The 19614-nt window shown below is 41.3% G+C and overlaps 1 protein-coding gene across 18 annotated transcripts in view; it reads left to right on the top strand.

The window, feature by feature from the left end:
• The first annotated feature begins 464 nt into the window (after nt 1-464).
• Nucleotides 465-19614, top strand: part of TCF12 (transcription factor 12) — a 283371-nt gene continuing 264221 nt past the window's right edge. For 3 of the 18 annotated variants that reach the window (XM_074966268.1, XM_074966270.1, XM_074966269.1), the window contains exons 1-4: nt 476-609; nt 1406-1562; nt 1974-2109; nt 2878-2950. In XM_074966268.1, coding sequence (XP_074822369.1) covers nt 1996-2109; nt 2878-2950 — 187 coding nt within the window. In that variant the 5' untranslated portion in view covers nt 476-609; nt 1406-1562; nt 1974-1995. Of the gene's footprint in view, nt 610-1405; nt 1563-1973; nt 2110-2877; nt 2951-19614 lie in introns of all 18 variants that reach the window. The other 15 variants (XM_074966274.1, XM_074966266.1, XM_074966265.1 and 12 more) reach the window with 14 other exon arrangements.

Here is a 19614-nt window from a genome sequence, read left to right as displayed (position 1 = left end):
TCGTGGGCCATGCCCAGAGCTGTGGGCTATGTGCGCTGGCTACACCGGCTCCGTGCGCCGCTGCAGGGGGCTCCCTCCCGGGCTGGGCAGCCGCAGGTTCCCCCGCTGGGACCGATGGGGAAGGCGCTCCCATCTCAGGCGATGCCTTGCGGTGTCAGGCTCACCCCGGAGCTGGGGGCCTTGCTGCCGCCGTTCCTGGGCCCCCCGGAGCCGCCCCGCCCCGCGCCGGGCTGGGGGTAGCCCTGAGCGCACAGTGACACGGGCACGGCACGGGGAGCTGGGGTCAGGCCCCGAGGCCGCCGCCACCGACCGGTGTGCGAAACCGGCAGCGGCGGCGGTGACCCCTCCTGAGAGCCAGCCAACGCCGCGACCGCGGCCAGGGAAGGGTTAAGTGTTAAGCTTGTGCCTGTTCCAGCATCCGCGGAGGGATACTGAGCCGGAGCCTTGAACGTGGTGCTGCGGCTCCGCAAGCAAAAAAATGTCTGCCTAGGGGAGCCCACAAGTTCCTTCCAGCGGGGGGCGGGGGTGGCCGGCTCTGCCTCCTACCAAGCGGCCCGGCAGCTCGCGAGCGTGGCCCTGCTGGGTTCGGACGTCACCGCGGGGAAGGAGGTAAATTTGGGCCGGGAGGGAGAAGTTGGGATAGAATGGGGGGTGGGGGCTGCGCTGGGGGCAGGGGGCCGTGCTGGGGGGGGGCCGAGGGGGTGCCCTGGGGGCAGGGGGCCGTGTTGGGAGGGCAGAGGGGGTGCCCTGGGGCCAGAGGGGGTGCCCTGGGGGCAGGGAGCCGTGCTGGGAGGGCAGAGGGGGTGCACTGGGGGCAGGGAGCCGTGCTGGGAGGGCAGGGGGGTGCCCTGGGGGGCAGGGGGCCGTGCTGGGAGGGCAGGGGGGTGCCCTGGGGGGGCAGAAGGGGTGCGCTAAGGGGGCAGGAGTGGCGGCCAGAGGGGTGAATTCGGGGCTAAGGAGCTGCTGGGGTAGGGAGGCTGTAGAGGGGCTGCTCTGAGGAGTGACACTGGTGCTGGGAGGCGGGGGCGGGAGCTCTGCTGCGGGGTAGGGACTCTTCTGGGTCCGTTCTCTCAGTCTTGTCGGGGGCTCTGGCGGGGCTGTAGCGGGCAGCAGTTCTCCGGCTCGTGTTTTATGCGCCCCTGGTCGCTGTGTATGGTCTGTCAGGGAAGGAAGCGCCCGCACTAAGCTGGCGCTCCTGGGAGGATTGGAGCCCTGAGCACTCGTTCAACTCGCAGGGGCTGGGAATGCGGCACCGTGTGTGTCCCGTCACACGCCAGCCTGCTCGGCGCAGGGAAAGGAGCGGGCCCCCAACGCCACCTCCTCGCCCGGCCGCTGCACTTTGTGGGTGTCTTTGCGGTGCAAAGACAGATCGCTGGTTTCAGAGACTGTTTATTGTTTGCAGCAGCTTTGGGGCTCCGGAGCTGGTAGTTACAGCAAATTGTGTGTGCGGATAAAGCAAATTATTCCTCTCTGGAAATCAGGCAATAGCAATGCTCAAGCAGACATGGCTCTGCTGAGGCACATCCACAGCCCAACTTGTCAGCTCCATTGTTGCGAAAACAGTGAGTCACTTAATCTCTCTCTCTAATTTTCCAGATTTTGCTCGGGTATTTACATGTTTATGCCTTTTACTGGCCCAGGGCGATCTACCCCTTCCTGTCACTTCAGACTCACTTGTGTGTATGTGTGTGTGTGTTGCCTGAGGTGGAGTAGAAATTGAATGAGGGGAAAGGAGGCAGAGGAAACTTAAGGAGAGTTGGCTAGTTTGAGAAGCTGCTGCTTGCTGATCTCATCCGTGTGCTCTGTTAAAGTGAGGCTTTCCCTTCGGATTTCCCCTCCCCCCCATCAGTGTAAGGGATGCGAATGCTTGAGCCCCCTTCTTTGTTAGGGACAGATCTGTCCGTGCACTGAATGGTGTCGGCACCAGCCCAATGGTAAAGTGCTGCGTGTCTCTTTCCCTCCCTGTGTTTTAGGACGTAATTGAAGTGGAGGAAGATGAATCCTCAGCAGCAGCGGATGGCCGCTATAGGAACCGACAAGGAACTGAGTGACCTGCTGGACTTCAGTGCGGTAGGATATTCTTCGAGGTCTTCTTATGGCTTCTCCACGGTAAAGCGAACCAAGAAGTAGGGGCGGCAGCCTGCAGGGCTTGGTTGGGTCCGACTCAGCCAATGTGCACACCTGAACTTTGATGTAATGTCTAGACTTCCAGATTTAATGCACTAATACCAGCTGGGTCAATTGGTTTAACTGGTTAAAATCGGGCTGACCCGGAGATGGCGTAATCTAATACTTAATCTTTGTTAAACCGGTGTGTGGGGCTGATAGTTTGTGAGGATTTTTCTTGTTCCTTTAAAGAAATGTAACTTGCTGGTGCCTAAAAGCTGAAAGGAAGTCAGTTGATGCTTTGTTTTTCAATCCTGGGTTGGAAATTACAGGCAAAGTATTTTCTGTGTGATGCTTTTTTTCAGCCTGATTTTTTCAAAATACGTAATTTAAAACAAAATAGAAAAATAGTACCTCTTGCAAATTGGCTACTAATTAAAGTTATCCTGTGCCTTTAGAGCTCATAAAATAACAAGCTATGTATTTTGAGCAGTAGAATTTATGATGTATAATAAAGACTTTAAATTACTGTAACAATCTCAGGTTTTCCTGTTTACATTGCTTGCATATACAATAGAGAGTTTAGTAGCATTGGTGAAACTGCAAAGATCATTCTAGATTACTTGTTTTATGATTCTTTTGAATGTGTTAAAGTCTGTTTTCTGGAAGAAATATAGGCCAGTGAACTGTCATATGTTGAATTTTTTTAGCCCGCAGACAAGATTTATAAACTTAACTTAAACATCTGTTGTTTTTTGTTTGTTTTTGCAGATGTTTTCCCCACCTGTTAATAGTGGGAAAACCAGACCAACTACATTAGGAAGCAGTCAGTTTAGTGGATCAGGTAAGATGCTGTTGAGAAACCTAAAGTTCAAGACACTGAATTTAGATATTTTAGTTTATTTTTTGTATGCAGAAAAACCCCCACTAATCTTTCAATTGCACACATCTTCCTACATTTAACATAATCAAAATAATTGAAGATGCCTTATTTTGACCTACCTGATTTTTAGTATAAAAGGCCCATAGTTGTCTTTCATTGTGGCTTAAAATGCAGTTTGTTCAGTTCAGCACAGTGAAACATCCAGTATCTCTAATGCTACTGACATGCAAGTTGGGTTTGATACATGATGGGTTCAGAATGTCCACTTCTTGCTTTTTGATTCAGTTTTGCTAAATTTGAACATACCATTTTAATGTGTTACCATAATATATCAAATAATGAAATAAATCCTGAAAGACTTGTGAATTTATTTTAAACATCCATCCTTATGAAAATGATCAATTATAGGATTAATACTTTACTAAATAATATTTCACTCTGATTGTATTTATACATATAACTTCATAAATAAGTGGAAAAATTATGCATGTTTGTTTATGTATTGGTCATGTTCTAGTGTGGAAGTCTAATTTTGTAATAGCTGCATCATGTTGATATAGAAGAACTGTGGCCGGTGGAACAAGTCTCTTTTTTTCCTTAATTAGTACAAAAATTTACAGTATGTGGGATTTTTAAAAATACACCTATATTTTAAATGCTTAATTTTTAAAGTCGTCTAGTTTGGCTTCTACAAAGAAAAGAGGCAAGATAAATTAGGATACTAATTTTGGTATGTGTCAACATATTTATCACAATATTATATGTTTTTAAACAGTAAAGGGAAAATGGTGCCTCTTTTGTTGTCTCCCCCTTCACAAAGTTCTCTTTGGAGACTGTTTTGGTACAGGAAATTACAATTTCCTTGTGCTCTGTATCCTTCTGAACTTTGGCAGATATGATTCTCTCTCTCGTTTAAGCCTTGTCAATACTGCTATGAAAACCAGCAAATATATTAACAAAAATATGTTGAATTTATTTCACTACTTTGTGCCTTTTTTTTCTTTACTGAGAGAGTATCCGCTCTATATATTGTCATTTTTCAGAACGTTGGGGACAAACCTATAATATGAACTATAAAGTCAACTGTATAAAAGTCTTCATACTGCATAGTCCTCAGAAATAATAATATTTTTTTAAAGAAACAATACTGTTTACTCATGCAGTAGTGATGTTTCTAGTTTTCTAATTACTTTGTGTATCTTGTATGATTAAAAGAAGGCTTAGTGTTTTTATTTTCAAAAAATAAAAAGGTAACTTTGTAGGACACTTATTAAATTAACAGTCAAGTATTTCTTTGAACATAAATAGTAATGTTGCCTATGTATATTTTGTATATTGTTAGAGTTGCCAGAGCAGTCTAAATGTATTAATGGTGGCAATATTAAAAAATAAGAGTTCTTGTTGAAACCTTTTTCTTGTATGATCTTGGATTATTTAAACTCGGAGATGGGGATTACTTAGTATCCACAACATCTTGAAAGTGAATGAAATTTGAAAAAAAATAAACACACAGTAATCTAGAGTCTCAGAAGAATATATTTTCAGAAATTTCATAAAATATATATATGGGATTTTGATTTACTCATTGCATGTTATAATACTTAAATTTATTGTAATTTCAGTACAGGGATCTGCACGCCATATGTTGGTTAACCAATCTTTCATACAAACCTTCAGGTGAATCTCTTTCCAGAAATCTGCATCATAAGTGGGGTGTGTAGCTTTTCCCCCAAACTGTCTTCCATCAATTGGTACATCTTACAAATATAGCTAGTAAGAATTTGCTGTGAAAATCAAATGTTACATGGTCAGGAATGGTCTAGATAATACTTAGTCCTGCCTTGAGTGCAGGGGACTGGACTAAAAGACTTCTTGCGGTCCTTTCTAGTCCTATAATTCTATGAGTCTTTCTTTAAATTTAAGAGAGGTGCAAAGTGACAGGGTTTGTATTATGGGAAGAACAAGGAGATGTTTTGGTTTTTTTGTTTTTCCTTTCTCCTTAGTTTGCTTTTCCTGGATAAGTACATTTACATTCATGTCAAACAATAAATCTTTAGTGGTCAATATAAATCTTAAAAGATACCATTCAGCAATTGGTGACTCTGTTTGCAGGCCTGCTTCTAGGCAATGATTCCCCAGAAAAGAGAGAGCACCAAAGAGCTTAACCAGAAAAGTACAATCTTTTCTTTTTGGGAAATAATGTTAATGGTTGCTTGAATTTTTTTATTGGGAAGCCTAATCTCTTCTGATGTGTGACATCATCACAGAGATACTATGCATGAGGGAATACATTACAGCTGACTCTCAAGCTACAACTTCAAGAGAAGCCACTTCCCCACGAGAAGGATAGTGGGATATTGTATACCAAACTATCGCTTATACCTTTCTCATGTAAGAATAACGACATCTAATAACTCTTAACCAGATACGTTTTAATTCACAATGTTTCTGGTTTTAGGGACTGTTTGGTTATAGATTCTCAGTTCCCCACTGCAAGGCAATCTGTTACATAGATTCTGTGTTCCCTGTACTGTTACAGTGACCTCAGTCTTGACCTAGACGGATTACTCTCTGCAGGAGTGAGAGGTGACGAACTCTGTATTAGCTCAGTTCTGGGACATTGTTAGATATCAGAGATGCATTTTTGAGATGATTGACAAAGTGGAAGTAGTACAGGTATTTAATTTCTGACACCCAAGTTTAATTCTGCATTGTGATCTTGATTTAATTTTAAGAATATTCTGTAGTTTGTAGAATAAATGTTTGAACATTATGTTTGGTTTTTTTACTACTAGAGACCAAATTTAAAAAACGGGAAGGAAAAATATTTCTTCAGGTGTTTGCCCCTTAGGGGTATTCAGTAACAAGAAACACATTATGCATGGATTTGTAAAACAGTTTTGTTTGTTTGTTTACCATGGAGAATGTAGCTATGTCTATTTTTAAAAGGCTTACTCATTTTTGATTTAATACACAGAATTTGAGATATAACCTATTTACGTCTGTTTGAATCTTTCAATGATTGTGCTTGCAATTATGCCTTTCTGGATTACTTTGTGAAGATGGTGCTTCCTTTACTATTTTTCCATTTTTAAAATAATTAGCTTTTTATCCTTTTTCCAAATGTCCTGTCTCAGCTGGGCTAGAGTAGTGTTTGTTTATTGAAAGACTTCTTAAATGTCCAGTTTAAATCTACTTAAAATGAAAGATAAGTGTTTCAGGACAAAAAAATTAACCACTCTGTGCCAGTCATAGGAAGACAAACAGCTATTTATGAGTCTATGAAGTTCTTGTTGAGATTTGTTTCAAAGTACAATCCTAGAAAATATAAATTAGAAGGGTGGGAAAATGCCTGCTATGTTAGTTTATTTGATTGTTAATGGGCAAACTAACAAATGTCCAAGAATGTCTGATTGCTTAGTTTTTCACACTTTAGCTTCTCTAGGTGATGCGAATGGAAGGGTGAAAGTTGCCGATCTCTTAGGGTTGCAGCAAGCATGATATGATTTAATACAGCCATGTTTCGGTCATCGGTTATTACAAAAGTACATATGTAACTGAATGTAATAAAACAGCCAGACAGGGTACTGTGACTGAAATTTGTTGTTTGGCAGGGAGGTACCATAGGTTAACACATGAATGTTGTGCTTTGGAGTGTTGGACGATAAGGTGTTTAGGAATTTGAGAATTACACTGCTTGGTGGGTGTGTGGAATTTATGGGATCAGAGTGTTTTTATTTTTTGTTTTGCTTTTAGTTTTTTTCGGGGGAGAGAGTTTGCCTTCTAAAGGCTCATCATTTGTGAATGAAAGCTACGGGTGAAATAAGTGACTCTGATACATCATGGTATTTTATGACTGTAAATCATGTAATTTGCTGATAATGTCAAATAATTTAATTAGATTAGTGATGGGAATGAATATATTGAAAAAATAACCTGATACAAAATAAGAATGACAGAATTAAATTGCAAAGATACTTTGCTATTGCTGTCTCCTGCTAAAACATAACAACCTCCTTTCACCCCCACCCCTGTATTGCTTTCATTCTCTCTATTTCTGCAGTCTCCAAGATGGAAACTGCTTACATTGCCCAGGACTTTCTGTGCTGGAATTTAAAATTTTTTAACTAAAAATGTTTCTGTGATAGCCTGACAGCAGAAAGCATGATTTAGAATGTAGGAAAATGAATGTCCAGAGGCCATCCATCAAAACCAGATAAGTCAAGTATTCCAAAGCTAGATGGCTACTTTTACCTGATGCTCTCGTCAGAAATGTGGAGAGACTCCCATTAAGTGCCATTTGTAATAGGCAAATTCCTGTCTTCTGCAATAAATTAGTGTTTCTGTAGTTCCCTTAAATAGGCAACAGGTGTCTAACATTTTGACTATGTAATTGATTTGATGTTGAGTTCTTTGAGAAACGTGCACACAATTGCAAGTGTAAAACTATATGCCCAAATTGGTGTCCACACTGTGCTTGCACACACAAAAACCCTTCCCTCCTCTTCCACCTCCCCAAATCATGCCTATGTGCACAAGATCATTTTCCTGCTCTAGTCCAAATGCTTATATATATTCACACAGCAAACATGTACTCAAGCAGTTGCCCTTTCTACCCCTTTGCATGTTAGAGTTGAGTGGGTTTTAAAGAGAGTGGCTCGGCATAAGCAACCAACTAGGGGCCTGATCCAGAGCTTAATGTAGTAGAAGAAAAGCCTCCCATTAACTTCAGTGTCCTTCGAACCAAGCCCTATGTGTGCAAATTGAATCTGCACAGAAATTTCTTGGATGCAGTAAACATTCTTCCCTAGCAGATCTAGTTAAATAAATAGCCAGTTTCACCAATTATTAAAACTCTGTAGGAATGACTTGTATCATCCAGGTTAATTGCCAGAGTCCCCCTTGAGGGTTAGATTAGCAATTCTTCATACAAGGCTCAGGAGATAATCTCCTAGGTAGGGTGAAATGACCCATAGAGAGATATTAGTTAGTCCATAGCATACCTTGCAGAGGAAAGTTATTGATTTTTGCAAGCCAAACTTTATCCTTTAGTCTCAAGAAATATGTTTGAGGAGTAAAATAAACAGGGACTACACTTCACCTATGCATCAAAAATTCATGGTTCTTAACCTTTCAAGCTGTAGTCTTTATGAACAGAATTTGAATTCTCAAGGAGAACCAGTCACCACACCATCCTCCTTGTCTATATACATCTGGTGAAGTAATCTCTCTGCCTGACCCTGTTTTCTAAATTCTAGGAGTTGAGAGGTGATCCCATGTAGATGAAGAATTCAGGCCTAGAATGATAAACATGCCAGCCCACGACAATCATTCTCTTACTTACAAATAAAATGAAGAGGTGATCAAAGATCTTATACTTTGGGAATTTGGTCATTATTCATATTTTTAGTTGTCCAAAATACTTTGTGGTCCTCGTGTATATTTTTCATGAAATGATTGAAGGCAGGTAAGTTGAATGCATGTGTTCTATGCACCAAAGGTCTAGAGTTGCACATGAATAAAAGCCTTAGATTATACATGCGTGTTGCTTATTTAATAATAGGGGCTAGTATAGGACTCTGTAAAACATCCTTAAAGCCAGAAGCAGGCAAAACTTATCTGATGAACCCAAAACTCTGCCCATGTTCACAAACCTTCTTATGAATGTGGTGAGAATTCTGGGCATGTTTTGTCTTGGCCCTTTCCAATCGGAATACCTTGTCCCTACCCCCAACAGATCTAGAAGATGGTGAAGGTGTGACCTGGGGGCTTGAAAACCATCTGATTTAGAATTAGGGTGCTCAAGAATTTCATTCTGGTCCACTGCCCCGACTGTGTTTGAGGGTCTAGCAAGAAGGCTCACTGCAGTTGAATTAGGGGCACACTGCCTACTTGCTCCAGATCTTTCTTGAATTTGGAAGATGCGGGGCTGGGCATAGGTTTATTTGCTGGCTCCTTCTGGAAGACAGGAATGATGGAGTGGGCTAGTTAGCTGGCCACATAAGGCTGCTTAAGGTAAAGGGGTACTCCTGGGGGAATTCTGTGCCACTGTGCATGCCCAGAATTCATGTGTCCTGCAGAATTTTTTTCCCCCTGCAGAAAATACATTCTGCCCCAGAAGTGCTACAGTTCTGCCTTTCGCCCACCAGAGGACACTGTGGCGCCAGTACAGCCAACAGCATGAATGCAGTAGGCTGTTCTGGTGCCACAGCAGCCTCTGGTGGGTAAAAGGTGGAACTGCAGCACGTCTGGGACAGAGTGTATTTTCGGGGGCGGGGAATTCTGGGTATGTGCAGTGGCACAGAATTCCCCCAAGAGTAGAAGTTCATCACAGCACCTGGCCCATGGAGTCAGGTTAGGACAGAGTGGAGCGCATAGGGTTGCTGGGGGGGTGTCACAGATGGGTTCAGAATGGCTGGGGTGGGGGACAGACTGGGGTGTGGGCTCAGGAGCTAGTAGGGTGACAGCATTAAGCCAGGGGGTGCATGGCCACATGGGAGGGGAGCTGCATGGACCCATGGGGGTGGGGGAAGAGACTGCAGGGACCCATCAGGATGGGGAGTGCAGGGACAGGGTCACATGTTTCTGACTGAATGGGTGGGGTTTGGCTTAGCCAGGGTCTGCATGGGGGAGGCTCCCCAACTCCCTAACAATCCTACACTGCTCCCCCAAAGCCTGTTCCATAGTTCTCCCACCCACACTCAGTAGCCATCCAGGTTCACTCCAGGCTCCTTCCCTCTCCCTCAGCTCCTCCGTTACTCCTGACACTCCCAGCTTTTGCACTGCTTCTGATGGGTGCAGAAAATACAATGCTGTATTGTAATTTAAATGAATTGCTCAAAGTTCTGTATTAATATGCCTAGTAAGGAATTTGTCAAAAAAAAATTACCAGAATTTTTTTTTGGTCTGTATTGTTACAGACATACTTGCTGACAGATATCTGAAATAAATTACCAAAATAATTGAAACTGGCACAATTATGTAGTGTTGTTCTGACAAATTATGCAGAATTTTGAAGAATTTTACATTTTTTTTGGCGTAGAATTCCCTCATTAGTAAAGGGGGCAAGTCCAAGCCCATTGTGGGTACAAATAGAAGGAACTGCTCATCTATTTTCATATGAAAACAGAAAAACACTTGCAGGGAATTTTGTTTTATGTTTGCACGAAGTACTGAGTTTTGTGTGAACCTTAAGGAATGCCATCTGGTTTTGGTTTGTGAAACTCTTGCAAACTGAAACTGGTGTATATAGCACAGCTCTAGTTATAAGGCTTGCTACAACTTGGTGCGTGGAGTAGTCACTGTAAAAAAAACAAACCAAGAAAACCATGCTGAAACTGTATTTAGATGTGTGAATGACTTCTGCGTTGGGCTTGCATAACTAAAACTGCCCCTCGGGAGCAGACATGCCAAACCCGTGAAAAAAAATGCAAAAGTTGGGCTTGTTTTTGGCTTAATTGGTTTGTGATTTGCTTGTTGACTAGTTTTTGGCTTGTAGCTTGTTGCTTTTTTTTTTTTTTGATCGGCTCCCAGCAAGCCGGTGCAACGAGAGGCAGGCAAGGGGCAAGCAGGGTAAGGGCGGGGAGAGAGTCAGGGCTGCACAGCGGGCCCACCACAGTCCCACACTGCACGCCGGGGGATCTAGTCACATAGAGTGTTGGGGTTCTTAAGGATTGGCTTGTTTTGGCCTTGTTTTGAAATGGGATGAGCTTGATTTTTGGCTTATTGTGAAAGTTGGGGTGCTTATTTACCGCGTGAAAGTTGGCAACTGTGCTCAGGAGTCATGAAAGTTACCAGATCAACTAGTCACGCATAATAGTTAGGGTAACGGGCCAGATAACTCGATCTTCACCACTCACTCCTTGTGGGTGGTTACACTTTTGAAAATGCAGCTTTTTTTTTTTTCCTCTCCCCTCTCCAGTCACCCTGTGTTGAAGTCTGAGCCTCATGCCAGTCAGAGAGGCAATGACTTCCTTGCTGTCTCCTGGATATGTAGCTTCAGAATGTGTAATAGCAATGTGTCTCCTCTTTAGATACACTCTTCACAAAAACTGAAGAAAACTATTATTCAATGCATTTGTCACAGTTCAAGCCAATTGTGCCTATATTTTTCCTTCCATTGTCTAGCAAGGGCACCCACTCTAGGCTTCTGGCTCCTCAACTGTCACTTCTCTTGGGTGGAGACCCACATTTCTCTTCTTCGTGACTGGGGTATTTTCAGACTGTGCAGCTCCCTGCCTACAGTGTGAACTCCCCACCAAAGTCAGGTTGCCTAAGCATGCTTTACTTTTCTCCTCAGAAACGGTGAACGGTGTAATTGCCATAGTTAAGCTACCATACATCTCTTTCTAAGCAATCATATTTATTCTTAAGGTAAAAGCATTACAGAGAAAACGTATTTTAAAAAAAATAAAAGAACGTACACATATGCTACAAACGTTACCAGAGATCACCCTCTTGCTCTGAAAGTGCTCTGTTTGGTGATTAGTTTCAAACCCCACATGGGAGATTCTCTTGTGGTCACAAGTTCATTACAACTTGAACTTAGAGTAAGCACTCTCATGAGTAAATCAGTTACTCCTTTATACAGTTTCTATTTGAACATTCCTTATGTAACGGATGATCAGCAGACGAAAGGTCTCCCCTCAGGGTGAAGCTTCGGAGGTTGAGTCTGTAGATGGGAGTTGGCAATCCTCTCATCCCAAGTACTTCCTAGCAATTTAATTTCACACTATTGACCCAAAAGATCATTTGTGTCTGCTTCATTGTTCAACATAGTCTTTTGAAGCTCACAGTACTTCCCAGGGATTGCATTAATTCTGTCTTCCGCCTAAATAAGTTCAGTGAAATCTCACAATAATACATAAACATTTGCATTGTTAATACAATGAACTCCTAAAATGTTAAACTTAATTTAATGAGTTTTGTCTAGGAAATTGCCATAACTGTCATAGCATTGACCTGTAAAATATTCTTTTGTTAGAAACTAACGTGCCTTGTTTTGGCTATCAGATGGCCCTCATCCAATCCTCAGATGGCACGGGTACAAATTTACTCTTTTCCCATGAATAAATAGAGGGTGGGATGGTGTATAGTAGTCTTGTAAACAAACCCAGACACCTCTAAGCTTTCCTCTAAAATGCCTGTTTGTGGCTTAATATGCGGAAGACCATCACATAAGAATGGTCATACTGGCTCAGACCAAAGGTTCATTTAACCCAGTATCCTATCTTCTGACAGTGGCCAATGCCGGTGCTTCAGAGGGAACGAACGGAACAGGTAATCAAGTGATCCATCCCCTGTCGCCCATTCCCAGCTTCTGGCAAACAGAGGCTAGGGACACCATCCCTGCTTGTCCTGCCATATAGCCATTGATGGACCTATCCTCCGTGAACTTGCCTAGTTCTTTTTTGAACCATGTTATAGTCTTGACCTTCACAACATCCTCTGGCAAAGAGTTCCACAGGTTGACTGTGCATTGTGTGATGAAATACTTCCTTCTGTTTGTTTTAAACGTGTTACATATTAATTTCATTTGGTGACCCCCTAGTTCTTGTGTTATGAGAAGGAGTAAAATAAGGAAGTGTTCTTACTTTCTCCCCACCAGTCATGATTTTTTGTAGATCTCTATCATATCCCCCCTTAGTAGTCTCCTTTCCAAGCTGAAAAGTCCCAATCTTATTAATCTCTCCTCATATGGAAGCTGTTCCATACTCCTAATAATTTTTGTTGCCCTTTTTTGTACCTTTTCCAATTCCAGTATATCTTTTTTGAGATGGGGCGACCACATCTGCATGCAGTATTCAAGATGTGGGTGTACTATGGATTAATATAGAGGCAATATGATATTTTCTGTCTTATTATCTATCCATTTCTTAATAATTCCCAACATTCTGTTTGCTTTTTTGACTGCCGCTGCACATTGGATGTTTTCAGAGAACTATCCACAATGGCTCCAAGATCTCATTCTTGAGTGGTGGAAGCTAATTTAGCCCCCATCATTCTATATGTATAGTTGGGATTATGTTTTCCAGTATGAATTACTTTGCATTTATCAACATTGAATTTCATCTGCCATTTTGTTGCCCAGTCACCCAGTTTTGTGAGATCCTTTTGTAGCTCTTAGCAGTCTGCTTTGGACTTAACTATCTTGAGTAGTTTTGTATCATTTGCAGATTTTGCCACCTCACTGTTTACCGGTGTCAGTTCTGTATGTTTTGGAGAATGAAGATCTGGGAATCAGAGTTATGCCTTGCAGTTCCTTTGCGAGGGTGAAATTAAATAGAAATACTAGCTAGAATTCTGATTTAATCTTTATTCTGATATGTTGTAACTTCAAGTAACATCAATTGTAGATAAAGAATTTCAGGAGTGGTGGGCGGTTCTTGGTTTTTCAAGGTTTTTTGACAAGGGTGCATAGGGAGGAATGTGATGTCTATGAAAAGTTTGTGAGTTCTGTTCTTGCAGGTGTTCCTCTAGTGCGATCTGTAGAGAAGGGTTGGTACCTTCAGAAAGGGCATTAAGAAATAGGCTAGAGGCCTGGGGTAAAATGGGAGAAGGATCATATTGAGGTGAAGCAGAGAATAAATAAGCAGTTCAACTTCAAAATCACCTCCAGTCTTAAGGACTTGGTTCTTCTCTTTTCAAGAAAAGTACATAAGAGAGTCTGGTACATCTCTGCATGCTGTTAGGGCAGTGCAGTTTATGCTATACTCTGTCATTTAGTTATTGTAAAGCTTTGGTTGCATGTGTGACTTTTGGCAAGATTTCTGGGTCTGCGGTTCTGATAGAAGGGGTCCATGTTATGGGTTATATTCTTATGTAGCTTTTCTGTCCTATGTTTTTTGTTTCAGCTGTCCAGTTGAACAACTTCTTAATCATTTCTCTGTCAAATGTAACCTAAACAAGCATGACAGCTGTTTCATATAATGCTAACTAGTCTTTATTTGAAACTAGAGTATCCATTATGTGAATATTTTTCTCTCCTACATTAGTAAATTGTATTTTATTTAATTACTTATTAAATGTCTATTCTGTATAGTATGGACTGCTAGCTTTAATATTTCTCAGTTTTAAACTATGTATGTTTGCACGTTCAACTGAATTGTATGCAGTTGATGACCCCAAAGACCTTAAGACACTACTCCAAACCCGTACAGTACTCTAGATTTGGAGTGTGCGTGTGGGTTTTTGTTTAGTTGTTTGAGCTGAAAGATAGTCTAACTTGAGTTTCTAGCTAGCTCCTTAGTACTGGATGCGTGAGGAGCCTCCTAATACAAGGGATTTTCCAGCAGTGGTCTAACAATCTGTCTTCAGAGCTTTTTCTCAGATGTAGCATGCAAGCTATGTGTTCTGCTAAATCCTTCTGCCTTTTTGGATCTGTCACCACAAATATAGTAGAGAAATGGCTCATACCACTTGGAGGATAGCGGCTAAGAGCAGAGGTTGTTCACAATCCCCCTAATGCAGAGGTGGGCAAACTACGGCCCACGGGCCACATCTGCCCCGCAGGACCATCCTGTCTGGCCCCTGAGCTCCCAGCTGGGGAGGCTAACTCCTGGTGTCCCCTCTGCCCTGCAGCCTCAGCTCGCTGCGCCTCCAGTGCTCTTGCCCGCCACTCCTGCTGGGCAGCGTGGCTGGCTCCGGCGGGGCTGCGAGCTCCTGCTGCTCTGAGTGGCATGGTAAGGGAGCAGGGGGAGAGGGGGGTTGGATAGGGGACAGAGGGTCCCGGGGGGGGCAGTTGGATGGGGCGGAGGTTGCGGGGGGCGGTCAGGGGACGGGGAACAGGGGAGATTGGATAGGTGTGGGAGTTCTGGGGGTCAGGGCGCGGGGGTGTGGATAGGAGTTGGGGCAGTCAGGGGACAGGGAGCAGGGGGGTTGGATAGGGGATGGGGTCCTGGGGGGGCGATTAGGGGCGGGGGGTCCCGAGAGGGGGCGGTCAAGGGACAAGGAGCGGGGGGTTGGATGAGTCAGGAGTTCTGAGGGGGGCAGTCAGGGGGCGGGAAGTGGGAAGGGGAGGATAGGGGGCAGGGGCCAGGCTGTTTGGGGGGCACAGCCTTCCCTACCCAGCCCTCCATACAGTTTTGCAACCCTGATGTGGCCCTTGGGCCACAAAGTTTGCCCACCCCTGCCGTAATGTATTATGCATCATTCTAGAGTTTGGAGATCTGCATGGAGAATTGAGCTCTAAATATTCTTCTAATACTACAAATTGTAATACCATTTTTGAGGTATACAGCATTACCCTGTGTAGTGTTCATTAGCATTGGCACATTGAGTGATAGCTCACCTTCCAGTTCTAAAAATTAGAAGTCAATTTGTTACTTCAAGGTGAGTATCTTCTCTCCTTTCTCCTCCTCCCACATACCCTGATAGGTTTGCACAAATGTGTAGTTGATTTTTAAATGCAGGTTTTTTTGGTACTTTTTTTTTTTTTTTTTTTTTTTAAGTTTTGAAAAATCCTGTTTTGAAGAAATATTAATAGGAAGTTTAAAAAAAAAACTCTAAAAGAGGCTACATGAAGTGGCAGATGTGATCTGTGTGATGTAGTTGTTAAGGTTTTCATATCTCTAATATTTCTCAAAATAAAAATTGTTTATTTTTAAGACTTTTGTGGACTAAGGTCTTACTGTCTGTAAGTTCAGTTTCAAGAAATCTGTTGAGTGAATAAAATGTGTTTTAAGACTAACAGAGGCTGCCTTATGCCAAAACTTCAAATTTGCTATATTAGCACTTCTTGAAGCATATACTAAAAAATAATTAATCCCTCAGTTTTATGCTGTTCTGTGAAGGAAAAAGGGTCATGTAAATGAAAAGCAAAAGCAAACGCTTCTTTGTGCAGCACTTCGATTTTAATTAGCATACCAGATCACAATAAAATACCGTCCCTGCATTTTAAAGGGGCTGGATAACTTTATAATTAGTATTTGTAACTAAGGATACTAAGATCTGAGAAATCAAATCTAATTTTTCAGGGAATTGGATGATAATTGGAGGGGTAGGAAGGGATCCACTGTTACCCCTCTCCCTATGTTACCCTCTTCCCTCCGAAAGAAATAGCTCGACTGCAGCACGTGACAGGCCACTGGTTGAATTTGGTATGGCACTTCTTAAATTGCTAATTTTGTTGAATACATCAACCTGAATATTTTTGGGTTGCCTTGGTGCTCTGTAAGTGCCACAATGCATTATTTATTGACAGTTGTGGGGGACAGGTTTGTTTCTATTATGTGATTCTGCGATGAGATAATTGGTAATTTGATGACTTGAATGAATGCTTTGTGTTTTTTGCATTTGTAAAACAAAGCTGTGTTTGTAAACATAACATTAAAAACATAAAGGGCATATTTTTTCGGTGAAGATGTTAACTGAATGCCAAGAAAGATAACAAAAAGAATCTTTTGTTAAGTTTTATAATGTATCACTGTTGTCACTGGATAATCATGCTACTAACTGTACCCAATCTTTAGGAGTTTGCTTTATTTTTCCATGTACACTATGTCTAGAGAACATCTTGGATGTCTACATCCATTAACTAATTTTGGGGTAACTTTGAAGTTGTCAGTGTTTATACAAAGGTATTTGGGGGAATTCCCTACAAGTACTTATTTCACTGCCATGTTATTTGTGAGAATGTTGATTCATATGAGCAGGCTTGCTGTGTTTGGAAATGTTCGTAAAACTCTAGAAATACTTTTTTGAAGGGGGAGAGAGGATGGGAAACGAGTTGTAAAATTCTCTGGGAGTGATATCTAGATTTCTCCCAAACTAGTTAAAGTGCAAAATTTTTCTGTGGTATCTTACAACACCAAAAATTTGTTGCATATTTTTGATACTGTACATAATGTTCATGTAATTCTAAGTCTAACAAGCTAATAAGTCAGTTGAAAAAAATGAGTATTTCATGATATTTGCATGCAGGAACATAACTTTTTAATTTGGACAATCCTGTTTTGAATGAAATAAAAACTGATCAGACCTTCAGCTATTCCTCACATTGAAGCTGAACAGTTTCTTACTCCATCTACCCTGAGATTTTAGGAAGACTGGCTAAATCTTCTGTCAAACTGTGCATATAAATGTTACCCTATCTAACCTGTTGAGAGTAACTCTAGACAACAAGCCAGTGGTAGAAATGCCAATACTGGTACCTTGTCTGCACTAGAATTGTCACTATTCTTATTCTCATTGATGAAGATGAGCCAATGGTAGAGTACAGGGGAAACTTAAACATTGCATTGCGGCAATTATATTCTGAAAAGTGGTGTTTTGGGGGTAAAGATGGCATTTTGGGGTTCCATGTTCTCTCACTGGATTCCAGAGCAACTTTTTGCCAGTTTATAAATAGAAAAATCACCTTTTTAACTGCCAGCTCTGCAAATTCAACCTGGAATATGAAAGTCAAGCTGGGTTCTTGTTGTATTAAGTATCATTTTCAGTAACACATTCTGCAGGAACTCTATACTTGAATACTATCCCATTGGTGCTAGAGTTTGAATAGCATTTGGCTTGCTGACTCTCAGCTGTATTGGCTGTTAACGGGAGTAAAGAATAGTCAAAGCATAAGCCAAAATGGCTCTGCATACATCGAGACCAGATATATTGTGTGAGAAGGTGTCCCATTTTTAGTCACTCTGCTGACTGTAACCAGACTTTAGAGTTGGTGTATCCAATTTTGGATGCATTACGTCACTATATTTAAGGGAGAATTAATTTACAGTTCTCATATCTTCTGAGTCCACTTGTAATTTTTGCTTTGAAAAGGTGTGTGACTCTAGTATCTTGCCCTTTTACATGTAGTAGTTAAAACGTTAGCTTGAAAGTCCATTAAAAAGACTGAAATAAGATTTTTATACTCAAGTGAATAATGGGACAAAGGGAAGGGAAACAAGCAGTTAACAAAATTAGCTGAAGTTCAATTATCCTATTTTAATGGGTATAACTCGCACCCAAGAATATTTGGGCATAATATGTAAGAAAAATGGATAAGGCTTTTGGTAAAAATTAAGTAACTGAGCTATAATGTCTGCACTTTGAATGAAGAGCATGATTGCAACCTAAAAAGATGTAGATGATTTAAAAAGTGCAAAGCATAAGTCACTGAACCTTACTATTTACATTAGGTTTAATCTATGTATAGAGCTGCGCAAACACAGTACCAATATAGTGAGACCATATATCTGCCTTACAGCAGGATCTCTAAATATGGCAACTTCAGTGCATTGGTGTGGTGGTGGTGAGAAGAATGGAAAATTTGTGATTATAGAATGTGTGTGTAAAATTACTTCAAGCACATTTTAGCAGAATTTTTAGTCTCCTTTAGGAAAGTAGAATACACTGATCTGAGAGCAAGACATTGTGGTCTTGATTCTATCCCAACAGCTACTTTGGCTTTTCTGTGAAATGATTAAACCAGATCGTTTTGCTTGTAGGACAATATTTTTTGTTGTTTTAACGTTTTGATGATTTTCAATGCAGCACCTATACTTGTTTCAGTTTCCTCATACAATAATTTTGTGAGTCATAATCCTTGCAGAAGAACACAGCTTAAAATCATCAGTTTCTTCACAGTTCACTTTGCTGCCAATTACAAATAAACAAGAGCAAAAATGACTATCATTTATTCCTTTAATGTTTGCGTTTGACTTGCAAAACATTCTTTTGTAGTAGAGAAGTAATCCATAAGGGTGTAGCCACTCTTTCATCTTTTTGTATATTAAATGAATTGAGGGCTTTATGAAGAGATGGTGATTTAATGAAGCTGATAGAGTTTAAGTAATGTAAAGCTTTGGTACATTTTTACAAATCCAAGACCTTCTCCTGCAAAAACTAATATCCAGGTGTAATGTTAACTACTGCAGGTGTCACAATGACTGTGTTCTGTAATGAGTGTTTAAAGCATTGGTAGCTCGAACACTTTGGTTCAAAGGTGATCAGCTTCCTTAGTTTAAGTGCATTTATTTTATAACTCATTTTTATTCCTTTGAGTGTAGAAGGTCTGAAATCTATATGTTTTTTTTTTTCTTTGTGGGTATGGAGGTGTGGGTGTGCAGGGATGTGATGGTTTGTGGTGGTGGTTTGTTTTGTTTTTTGCTTGTCGCCTTTTGTTCTTCCTGGAGGACTAAACTGACCACTAGAGAACTGGAGCATGAACTTTATCAGTCCTATTGGAGTCAATATTTGAATCTTTAACAAAAAAGATTTTTCTTTGATTTTAAATATCTAATTGCTTCAAGCAAATGGACTATATAAAAGCACCTTGCCCTCACACTTCTTCATGTTGCATTATCTCATGTAGTCCCAATCCTACTAGTTGTCCAGTCCTCAGTAGTCCTTCAGCAAAATCAAGCTAGACAAGACTTGATATTTCTAATATAAATACAGAGATAACCTTTATGTGGAAAAAGCCTTTTCCCTTTGCCTCCACCCCCGCCCTCAAAAACCAACCAAACAAAAAATCATCATCATCATTTAGATTGTCATGAATCAGAAAAAACTGCTGCTATACCACCTTCGCAAGTTAACCTTTTTTTCAAGTGGGAACAAAACAGGTTTATTAAAAGATAATTTTTTGGCCATACAGAATTGTAGGAAGGTTGCAAATCTTTAAAATACAATTTAAAAGA

This window comes from Natator depressus, chromosome 10 (genome assembly GCF_965152275.1).
Source record: "Natator depressus isolate rNatDep1 chromosome 10, rNatDep2.hap1, whole genome shotgun sequence".
Classification (NCBI taxonomy): domain Eukaryota; kingdom Metazoa; phylum Chordata; order Testudines; family Cheloniidae; genus Natator; species Natator depressus.
Note: the sequence above shows the minus strand (reverse complement) of the source record. Positions and strands in the feature narration are given on the sequence as shown.